Source organism: Pimephales promelas, chromosome 1, assembly GCF_988280905.1.
Source record: "Pimephales promelas chromosome 1, fPimPro1.hap1.1, whole genome shotgun sequence".
NCBI lineage: Eukaryota > Metazoa > Chordata > Actinopteri > Cypriniformes > Leuciscidae > Pimephales > Pimephales promelas.
In genome coordinates, this window is record NC_142769.1 from 40,964,034 (window position 1) to 40,976,399 (window position 12,366).

At 36.3% G+C, this 12,366-nt stretch overlaps 1 protein-coding gene across 2 annotated transcripts in view; it reads left to right on the plus strand.

The window, feature by feature from the left end:
* pcsk6 (proprotein convertase subtilisin/kexin type 6) overlaps positions 1-12,366 on the plus strand; it is a 66,601-nt gene that overhangs the window by 12,986 nt on the left and 41,249 nt on the right. For both annotated transcript variants that reach the window (XM_039651168.2, XM_089129702.1), the window contains exons 5-8: positions 261-337; positions 3,342-3,430; positions 8,021-8,193; positions 8,425-8,637. In XM_039651168.2, the coding sequence (XP_039507102.2) occupies positions 261-337; positions 3,342-3,430; positions 8,021-8,193; positions 8,425-8,637 (552 nt within the window). The remainder of the gene's footprint in view (positions 1-260; positions 338-3,341; positions 3,431-8,020; positions 8,194-8,424; positions 8,638-12,366) is intronic.

Genomic DNA, 12,366 nt, shown 5'->3' on the forward strand with positions numbered 1-12,366 from the left:
GTTTTAATTATTTACTGTATTTTAATTTTATTATTTATTTATTCATTCTAAAATGTTTTAATTATTCTTATTTCTTTTGATTATTTTAATTTCTTCTATGTAAAGCACTTTTAAGCACAATTACAATTGTGTATGAAATGTGCTATATAAATAAACTGATATATAGCATTTCTAGATTTCTACAGTAGAAAAACAAAAGGGGTTTATTTCATTCTCAATGCCTCAGATGGTTTATTTGATGTGCTTTGTCCATCATTTAGGATCAGCTTGCTAGCTACGATGTGAATGGCAATGACTATGACCCGACCCCACGATACGACTCCAGCAATGAGAACAAGTGAGTCCTTAGTCCTGTCTTTAAAATTACTCATCACACTACTTGTCTTAAAGGGATAGTTCACTTTGAAATTAATTTTTTGATATGTTTTAGCTTACCTCAAGGGCATCCAAGATGTAGGTGTCTTTGTTTCCACAGTATTTTCAATTTTGATATTTTTAGGTCAAACCGTTCTTGTCTGTCAGTCATATAATGGAGGTCTATGGTCACCACCTCAAAGAGCATGCACAGAGAAGTCCAAATTAAACATGATTTAATGACTCATAAATGTAAGGACACATTGATGGCCTAAGACACGAAACGAGCACAACCACAGCCACAAAGGACGTGGCTGTGGTTACGCAGCACGTTTGAGCTTTCACAAGAGGTCAAGCAGTTTCGTTTGAGCTTCTATTTATGTTCGTGGATCAATGTTTATATGTGAATAAAAGCCTAAATTCAATCTGTTCATCATATAAAGCGATCGTGTCTCTTCAGAAAATTTGGACTAAACCGCTCAGTTCGAATTGGTTTTACGATCTCTTTATGAACCTTTTGATGCGTCAAAGTGTCAGAGTAACCATCAATGGAGGGACACTTGCGTAACTTGCTTTGAGTGATCAGGGGGTGCACAAAATGTCTGCTTGAAAAAGTTTTTGAAGATTGATTTTGAAGTTCAAAGGTAAAAGAGTAATTGGTTTGTTTGAAGAGAGATTTGAAGTATTTTGACCTTGCTAGGAGGTTGCTAATAATATGTTGTAAATGTTGTTTACTGGCTGATTGCTAGGATGTTTTTTTTAGGTTTTTGGGTGGTTGCTAGCTTCTAGGTGGTGGCTAGATAGTTGTTAGGGTGTTATGGGTGGTTACTAGGCAGTTTCCAGGGCAGCGATTGGAAACCTCGTGGCACACGAAGGGATAATCGCAAAAATGTGCACCTCTGGTCTCGCCAATGGATTGTCTGATATTTGGCCTGGCACAGGTTAAAATTTCACACTGATAGGATTTATAGCACCTAACGTAATGTGTGACTATAAGAAATGATCACCCAAAATGGTTGCTGAGGTGTTTTGGGTAGATCTGGCTAGCTTTTGGACCATATCTAATATAGCAATATTTTGAAAGATCTTGCCTCCTCAAAAGCAGTAATATTTGGAGCAATGCAAATAAAGCTGTAATGCTGGACTTGTGTGATTTTGCGTGTTAACACAATAAATAGTTTTTTTTGTTGTGGGGAAGCACTGAAACCAATCCAATCCTGTGGGATTGAGTGTGGAGCGGATTTAATTGAAAACGTCTCTGTCTTTGATAAGCACACCTGATTTAATGCTTGTTCTCTGCTCATGCCACATGTTTACGAATGAACTGCCAAGAGCTGAGGCAAAACTTCAAAGACCTGTTTTGTTAATACTCATCAGGATATTTGAAATGGAAAACAATAACAGTTGGAAAATTTAAAACAGTTCAATTCATTTTTGAAGTGTGGAACGTGCCTCCCAGAGCAGAAACTTAATTGAGTGAGGACAAAAAATAAAACTATTAAAAGAGAATTTGGTTAGGAGGTGCAATGAGCGAACGATAGCGAGTGAACAGTGCACAAGATAAAAATTCAATTAATGCATTGCTAATGCAGCCTGTTGCGATACGCTGTGACAGTGGTGGAAAGAGGATTGACTTGGTTATCAGTTTGAAAATGTGCTGCCGTCGGAGTCCAAAACAAAGTTTTTGCTTTTAGTTTCTTGCGGAATTATGGGACTTGTCATCAAGCCGATAGATCTAATAATGTTTATTGCGTGAATACATTGACAGTTAAACGTCACGTAATTCAGCGCTGTTTCACTTGGTCTACACTATCACAATAAGCTGCATTTGAGTGTGTTGAAAGTTAAAATGTTATTCTCTTTGTCAGTTTGTTAGCTGTATGAGACTAGTAAGCTAGATCAACATTAGAATAACGTACTGAATATTTTTTTTTTTTTTTCATTTCATCATGTTGAGCTACAGTATATAATCTTGATTTGTTTTATGTACATTTTCTTACCTGTCTAATAAAGTATATGTAAGAGCGGTGTCTCTGTCAAGTCGAAGTTAGTCTCCGACGCTAGTCCATAATGTTTGAACGAAACAACAACAACGTGAGCGTGCCGCTAAACGTAACGCAGTTGTCCACGTCTTTTGCCATGGTAATACTATGCAGTACTTGAGCGTAAACCAGGGATAACGTGCATATTACGTCATTGCCAATTATTAAAAATGGGAATTTCTTTTAAATGAAAAATCTTTGGGAACTTTTGGTATATTGTAAGTACACAACTGCACGAAATATATCATACTGTGCGCACAGAACAAAATTCTTACATATTGTACCTTTAATAAAATGAAATTGGCCAATTTACTGACACAATAACTAGGTTTTGAAGCATTAATTAAATGTTTTGAGTGAGTTTGCTGACATGCAATAGAGTTCTGATGTTCCAGCAAACAGTTTTGACAACTAAACTTACAGTTTTAAGAATTTGAAGACTGTTTCAAAAAATGTGCTAAAGTGATTAAGAAAAACTGTAAAAATCAACTGACCCCAAACATTTGAATGATACAGTGTAAAAATAAATCCATTGTTTTACAGAATAAAAGGCAGGTAAAATTACAAAATATATGGTTAAATCTATTCCAGTTTTTAACAGACTTTTACTGTCGCATTTTTACAGTTTTGTTACAGTTAAAATTACTATAATTTTTTACAGTGGCTTAGGCTTTGTAGACAATGAGTCAAATCACTAGGGTTAAAATCCGAGCCATTGTCAATTCAGCTTTTTTATAAAAAAAATCGTTTCCCTCTTTACGGTTTTAATTAACCGTAAAGAGTTAATTAACCTAACCCAGTGTGGAGAGGACAGAATACAGTGAGGAGATAATGGGTTAAGCAAGACCGACATCTTTACAGTTCTGATCAAACTCATACACAAACACACAATATCATGTTTGACATATTTGATTGATTTTTGACTGCAATTCTTTTTCTTTCCAGGCATGGGACGCGATGTGCAGGTGAAGTTGCTGCTGTAGCCAACAACTCGCATTGCATTGTAGGTATAGCCTACAACGCCCGCATAGGAGGTATGCATCTCTCGAAAAACAGTCTGTTTACTTCCCTGCTCTCTTTATTTTCTAACAAATGCCAGATGCTATTTTTAGTTACAGACCGGCCACAGCCGACACACATGGATTGGTAAAACTGACCAGTTGCCGCAAGTGGCTAAACCCTGATCAAGCAACAGGTTTTAGACGCAGTCAGAGCAGATAAAACAGGATTATTCCGCATGTGTGCACAGGATTAAATCGACAAGACGCCCGCACTCCTTTTCGCCTCTGTTCAGAGAGTTCCTTAATTTAGTGGACTGCGAACCGCTCGACATTCATGCGCTCGTAAGCAATTAATCCTATGAAAAGGGCGATCGGTTTTAATCAAAAAGTGGATTTCATGATATGCCATCAGCCATCTGAGGCAGTTTTGTTTTGGGCTGCAGCTGCGCTGAAAGACGCAAATATTTCCTTATTGTACTCGCAGGTGGCAATGCCGACAAACACATCCTTTGGTCTGATTTGGCGTTGTTCGGGCCTGTGTTGTTTCAGTAGCACTGTTTGCCAAATGCATAAAGTTTAGCGATGCGGTGATAGGGCTACATATACAATCGCTTTAGGAGCCAAGCGAGGGTGTGAAGCTACTATTGTATTCATTCATTTTCATTAGTTTTATTCGTTGGCATTAGCCTGGCTAACGTCAGACCCAAGTCTCATGCCTAGCAGTGTGAATAAAATCGCGCTGCGCAAAGGCAGTATTGGGAAACCCAGGCTACGGCATTGGAGTCTATGGTTGCAAATTCGAAATAAAATTGTGAATTTTGACTTTTACGCCACGGTTTCTGAAACTCTGTAAAAACAAAGATCCATTACGTAATCCACACTGTTTGTGGACCCACTTCTGTAATATTTTAAGTGCCCCTATTATGCGTTTTCAGTTATTACCTTTCATGTAGTTTGTAATATAGTTGTTTGTGAATGTAAGAGATCTGCAAAGTTTTACAGTTCAAAGTGAACATATTCTGAAAAGCCTTAATCTAGTCATCAGTAATTGAAGACTTACCTAATGTAGGTTTGTAATACATTTGCATAATTCCAGGCTATGGTCTTCATTGGCTGCCCTCAAACAACACCTACTTTGACCCGCCCTCAAACACTGTAGGTGAAGCTGAGATCTGGAAGAGTTTGGTTTGTGTTGTCAAACGTTGAGAAGAAGCTGGTTTCTGCGCTGTGAAAGCAAATCCACTATGCATGCACTTCCAAAGGATGAGAACTCTGGCTCAAATTGATACGGTAAAAAATGGCATTTTGTTTCCGGCACATGCTGTTAGCGGTAGACCAATCACATCAGACTGGGCCATCTGACCAATCAAAGTAGAGTAGGCTCTCGGTAAGGGGGGTTTTAGAGAGAACGAATCCTTTATCAAACCGTTTGGGACACTATGAGAAAAGAGCTAATGCTTCAATGTTTTTTTGTGTTTGTGAAATTATTATTTTTTTGTGTGTTTTTTGACCTTGGATGCACGGAAACCTCCAAACAAAATGAGTAACCATTAAATGGGGCTCTTTAGTTCTACAACAGATATGATATTCTGGGTGTTTGTTTAGCTGGTGATAAATTCCTATTCATTTTTCTAACAAATAACACTGTATTGTTGTTCTCCAAGCATTCATTTGGACTGCTGAAGGACGATTTGTCCTCAATTCATTAGATGCCAGTTAAAATCAATAATTCAGCAGTCAATACGTCTTCTCTCTTAATTTAGTCTTTCAACAGTTTTGCTGAAATGCAGAATTTTTTTATCCAATTATTTGAAAATATAATCGATTACTAAAATGATAAGCTAAAATCCTAGTGTATATTTTGTAAATGGAACAGTGTTTGGTGACTGGAATGCCAAATTTTGCCTAATTTGACATGTAAAAACGTTGAAGCCCCATGTCCTCAATAAACGACGAAATTGTTCTTGTTTGTAGCACAGACGTTGCAGGACAGCTTCTGCATGATAATACACCACTAATAACCCCAAAGTGGACAGATGATTGACTTGTTTGGAACAAGTCAATCATCTGTCCACTTTGTGGTTATTACTGGTGTATTAATCGTTCCTCATCCAAATGTTGGCTGCACATATCGCCATATATCTCAATTGTTAAGTCCTGTATGCAAAATAGTCCTATTACCAATAGTGAAGTGATGTTTGAAAAGAGTTGGCCATTTTTCCAAGCCAGATAAAGACAGATTAGAGCAATGAAAGTAGTGCTTTAGGTCTTTTGGCTCAGCTGTTGACTTTTTTTTTCCTTGCTTAATCACTGAAACGCTGCCAAAGCTAATACGTGTCCGATTCAAGCCAATGACTTCATCGCCTTCTAATGACATTTCTAATCTATTCGGCCTCGCCTTGGCTGCTATGTACAACTTCATGTCCTTAAACCATAATTAGAAATGTAGAAATGATACGTTTTTCCGCTCTGCGGTTCAGAAAAGTGTTTTTCTCTGTGCTGTTTTAGAAGTCGAGGAATCAATTTGAGGTGTAATGCAGCTTGTCAGAAGTGAGAGGAATGATATGGAAGTGTTGAACCCCATGTTTTTCCTTGTAGAGGTGTTTCAAGGAAGGAACAGCATGTTGTGCATATGGTGTTAGAAATAATAACGCACATTCACACACATTCTCACACTATACAATCAGGCTCTTTCTAGTCTCTCACACAATTGTTGTTATGTTATGTCAGGAGCCTCTCTTATTGACTTCTTGAATTAAGCTAATTAAGCTAATTAATAATTCGTTGATCAAAGCACTTAAAAAATAGGTTACTCCAAGTTGATTGAGCCTGTAATAAGTTTACTGTATACAATTTTCAGCTAAATTACTTGCATAGATAATATCATTTTTGTAAAGTAATGGAAAATACTAAGGATTTATTTCAAAATAAAGAGCAAGAAAAGAAAATTAAGCTGTAGTTCAGTATCAGAATGAGGAGAAAGACTGCAGATTATCGAGTTGTTTGGAAACATGGTAACACTTTAGAATACGGTTCCTTCATTAATGAATAACTACACAAGAACTAATGAGTAACACAATATTAACAATCTAGTAACTATTATTAACTAACAAGAAACTCTGATTAACGAACTAGTAAGTAATAGCGCACAGACGAAAGTGGTAGTTCACTATTAAGTAATCAATAACTACTATTTTTTTAATACTTCCCAGAGAACTACTGAAAAAGTTTATTAACAATCTAGTAACTACTATTAACTAAAAGAAATTCTTATTAACGAATTAGTAAGTAATAGCTCACAGATGAAAGTGTTACTAGATACTTCTGTGGGAATTACTAATTATTTGGATTCGTATTATAAAGTGAAGATCATTGGAACTAACTAGTAATTACTCAAGTGTTACTAAAGACATTTTCTAAAAGTATACTAAAGTTCACCAAAAATCTCAAACGTTTGCACAAATCATGACTAGATCATGTAGTAACCCTTCAGTAATTACTAGTTAGTTCCAATGATCTTCACTTTATAATACGGATCCAAATAATTAGTAATTCCCACAGAAGTATCTAACACTTTCATCTGTGAGCTATTACTTACTAATTCGTTAATAAGAATTTCTTTTAGTTAATAGTAGTTACTAGATTGTTATTAAACTTTTTCAGTAGTTCTCTGGGAAGTATTAAAAAAATAGTAGTTATTGATTAGTTAATAGTGAACTACCACTTTCGTCTATGCCTAGATTGTTAATATTGTGTTACTCATTAGTTCTTGTGTAGTTATTCATTAACGAAGGAACCGTATTCTAAAGTGTTACCGGAAACATCTCATTACAGCTGGATACAATAGATTTAAATTGCTATTTTTGCGCATTCGTGTGCATCGTTGACCATATGGCATATGAGTATGTGCCTCTGTGATTGTGAGTTTTACATTTGCACGTTTGTCATATTGTTAATTTTGTAGAAAATTCAAAAGCACATTTTTAAAATAACACATTGTATTTATGTATTTTCCCCCAAAATCTAGTAGCTTAAAAATTTAGTAAATGTTTTTAGTCTTGATTGTTACTATAATTTTTATTTAATTAAAAAAATCCATCTTTTAGATGCAGAGTTGTTAACTAAAACTATTAAACATGGTTTTCAGTATTTAAAATAAAGCTGAAATAAAATAAAATATAAATATTAGATGAAAAAGCTTAAAAACTTATATACTTCAGTTCATTTAAGTTGCAGTACTAAGTTAAACTCTTTATTTTATCATGCAGACTATGTGCTTTCATTACTCTGTGAGGTCACTCTTTTTGGTTTGGTTTAGTTTTTTGTTTCCAGTTGAGTTTGTCTTTTGTTTTGCTTTGTTTTCCTCTTTGCAATATTGTTCTGAAACTCATAGGTAAAGCAAAAAAAAAAAAAAAAGTGTTGCTCTGTGTTTGAAGTCATTGATGCCAAACACAATTTGGGCTAATTGTAACACTTTCATGATGCATTTGAGAGCTTGGCAGGATAAATGAACACTAATTTTTCTTGCACTTAAACTTTAACAGAGAAAAGAAAATAAAACATGTTTGGAACAACATTGGGGTGATTATACAATGACTGAATTTGTTCGTTTTTTGGACGAAGGTGTTCGAATGCTTGATGGAGACGTGACTGATGTGGTGGAGGCCAAGTCTCTGGGAATAAGGCCAGACTACATCGACATTTACAGTGCCAGCTGGGGCCCCGATGATGACGGGAAGACCGTGGATGGACCGGGGCCTCTGGCCAAACAAGCCTTTGAACTGGGAATTAAAAAGGTTGTTGTCTCAAACTCACAGACACAAACAAGAGGGATTTCTTAATGAGTAACTGTCATTGTCTGGGTTGTTAAATTAAGACTAAATCAAAACCACAACATTTAAAGGGATGTAATATTTTGAAAGTTTGTAGAAATAAATAGTTGTTTTATCTTGTCAATGTTGTTGACGACTTCCATTTAACTCTATTTTATGTCCTGGTTCATACAGTATGTTTTCATGTCTCTGCAGGGCCGTAAGGGTCTCGGCTCCATCTTTGTTTGGGCGTCTGGTAACGGAGGCCGGCAGGGGGATCACTGCTCTTGCGATGGCTACACCAACAGCATCTACACCATCTCCGTCAGCAGCAGTACGGAAAACGGCAACAAGCCCTGGTATCTGGAGGTCTGCTCCTCCACCCTCGCCACCACATACAGCAGCGGAGAGTTCTACGACCGCAAAATAGTTAAGTAACTCGTCCATGTTCTCACGAATGTGAGTGTCAATCTGTTAGACCACAGAAAGTTAATTCCTGAAGTCCACTAAAATGTCAATCAATATGGTATCCATTGATTAAAAAAGTCTTCAAACTAGTTAAACGTTCAGTATTTTAGTTCTTTAATAAGGTTGACCTTTCTCTGACACTTGTACCGTTCAAAAGTTTTGGGGTCGGTTCGATTTTTCAAAGTTTTTTATGCTAATCAAGGCTGCATTTATTTAATCAAAAAAACAGTAAAAACACTGATACTGTTAAATATTATGACAATTTAAAAGAACTGTTTTCTATGTTATAGATTTTCAAATGATTTGCAAAGCTGTATTTTCCGCATCATTACTTCAGTCTTCAGTGTCACATGATCCTTCAGAAATCATTGGAATATGCTGATTTGCTAGTCAAGAAACATTTCTTATTGTAATCAATGTTGAAAACAGTTTCAGGATCATTTGACAAATATAAAGTTCTTATGAACAACATTTGTTTGCAATAGAATTTAGTGCAAAAGTCTTGATTGTCATTTTCAATGCATCCTTGCTGAATAAAAGTATTACATTTATTGACTTAACTTAATTATTGACTTGCCTATCAAAATTCAATCGATGTTTAAAAGTCTAAAATGTTAATATTTTGCAAATTGTTGGTGGTGGTGCTCATGGTAATTAATAAAACGTTGCAACTCCTAATTTAGGGCCTTTGTTTACTTTTGTAGAATAATCACTTTTGGTTCTCTGTTGTAATACTTGTTTCCTGAAGCAAAACCGGTCGTGATGCACTACAGAGTAGATGGAGTTGTTCTGTTTCAAAAGAGTAAAGGAAATCTTGTGTTCCATCCATTATATGACCCCTTTAAGCATGTATCTTGTAGCGTGTACCGGTACTCCATTTGTCTTCTCCATCTGTCATTTCCTCAACCTTTTGTCCTCGTCTTACTTTCGGCCTCGTAAGTATGTTCTGTTTTATTAGGTCATTTGCTCTCTTGATGCCACATATTGTGTCCTACAATTCATCTCAATTATTTCTGTGACACATTCTCCTTTCATTCCTCCTCATCACCTTCTAACCCCAAGTATTAAACATCTGACCAGTTGTGCAATGAACATTAATAATATGGACGTGCTGTTCCATTTCTAAGCAATCAGGTGTTTTTTGTCTTTTGGATGAGAAATTGGGTGAGAAATCCCAACATTGAAGGACAGATCTATCATCTTTTGACTGGACCAGTATAGTAATGCAGGTTTATATAATGGATTTAATGGTGATCTGCCAAAACTCAGACATCTTCTATAGATCAGCTGTCCTAGATTCTGTTGCTTATTCTGCTAATACAGCTGAGCTCTTGTTGTTTGGCTCCACAAATATATATTGATTAAATGAGACGCTTGGAAAAAAGACTGGGGCTAAATGTTTGGTCTGGCTCCCATTCCCAGTCATGGCATGGAAAACCGCAGGGAGATATCAAGAGGATGAAAAAAAAGCTATTTTTTCCTCTATTTGTCTTTCTCTTCCAGCAGTGCAGATTATGACATTATCCTTAAGATACTTTGGGTTTGCTTCTTCTGGTATTTGGTTAGTAGTTGTGGGCTTAAGAGATCATTTACACAAAAATCTTTTCTCGCACTAATTTTGTCTACACCGGAAAATAATCTTGTTTTTTTAGTGGTGTTGCTAAAGTGAGCATCACTATTATTATTACTCCTTTGTGAAGTTTACTTAAGTAAACCTTCAGTGCAGAATTCACAATGCGGTTACATCCCCGCCATATAGTGACCGAGCCAAGCTCCCGGGTCAAGGTAAGCCAATCCTTCCTTGCTCCCTGAACTGTACCGTCATGGAGACTACCTAGCCTGCCCCTTTTTTAATGCGAGGTTGCGCCTTCTGGGAGGGGGGAGTAATGACAGGTTTATGTTCTTTTTGGTCTTTGTTTTCATTGAATTCAGTTTCTGTTTGATTGTTTTCCTTTGACCCCATTTTCCCATGTGTTTCATTGGTTCATCTAATTCACCTGTCCCTCATTAATGAACTCATCTGCTTCTTTGTTTGATTTTTTTAAGCTATGAAACTTGCAGGATATTTTAAAGGGACTTAGATCACTTATGCCAAAAGATCAAGGCAAATTTGATTTCTCTTGTCATGACCACTTTAAATTCACCTTTCAAAATTTATAGACGCAGTCTTGCCTTGACTATTTACTTTGCATCAAAAATCTTATTTATTTCTGTCATTTAAATATTTTTAGCTTGCTATGGAATAATTGGTACGTATATGGTCCAAATTAGGGTTCCTCTGGGAAAATAAAATCAAAGTTGGCATTAAATCAGAATTGATCCAATTTATTTTCTTGGCGCATGTTACTGATCTTTGTAACGCAGTTCGTTTTTTATGGGAAGAAGGAGGCAGGAACCAGCGAACATTCAACAATTTAATAATAAAATAAACAAATACAAAATGAAAGTAAAAGACAGCAGCCCCTTACGGACGACTGCTGTCACATAATAAAACACCAACAAAACAAAACACAGGCCTGTTCCTCTCTCGTCGCTCCTCCTTTTATGCTTTATGCAGACATAACAAGCAGTGGTAGTGTCCAATTAGGCCATCTCCCCTTTAAAGCTGTTCCAGCTCCAAGCGCCACCCCTTTAAGCCAGCTGACTTTCTGGATATCTCCCGGGTGTGGAATCCAACATACTCTTGAACTGATTGTGGCCATCACACTTTGCCTGTGGGCTACTAGAGCAGCCACTAGAGCTGACCCACTGTTTCCCAGAACAACACAGTGACAGAATATTCAGTACAGTACAGAGCATTTTGCAGAAAACCACTCGTCCCATCACTGTCATGAAAGAGCATTATTTTAGAGAATGATTCAGCTGAATGTAGGACCTGACGTCTGCATCATTCAAGTCAAGTCAATTCATCCTTTTTTCTATAGCACTTAATACAATACAGATTGTTTCAAAGCAGCCTCACATTAATAAAGAGGGAAATAACAGAATAAACGATGCAAACTTCATCAAAACAAAATGACAAATTGAAATTCTGCTATAAAGCAGCTCTAAAAATATAACTGAGTCATTATTTAGCTTAAGTAAGTTTTTGATTCAGTTCAGTTCAATAAGTTTCCATGTTGCAAAATGAGTCAATTATGAAAGCAGAAGACAGCAGTGTCATCAAGCTCAATTCAGTTAAAATATTGTTCTCATTACTCCTCAGTGCAGTCAAATCAAAACTTTTACTGAATATTAAGTGTCTTTTAACGGAAGAAGTGGCCGCACACAAATCTAGAAGTCCTGCCATACCTGTTTATAAGATTTAGAGGAATAAAATTGCACATCAAGTTCAAGTTCAAGTGGTTTTTATTGTCATTCAATCATATACAGTTAGTACGAGAAATGAGAACGTTCCTCCAGGACTGTGGTACTACATAAAAAAAACATAATAGGATAGTCACAAAATCACATGAGACTACACAGTCTCCATAAGTGAAAACGTGTGCTCAAAGTACAGGACCGTACAATACAATAAATAAATTGCTCAGTAAAAGACCAGTACAGTTATGATCTGAGTAGTACAAAGAGATGATCCTTTCTAAAAAAAGCCAAATGTAAACATAACATACCATACAATGAATTGTGTTCTATGGACATAGCAGTTATTGAGGTAGCAGCCCGGTATGAGTGAAAATGAACTAAAGTGCA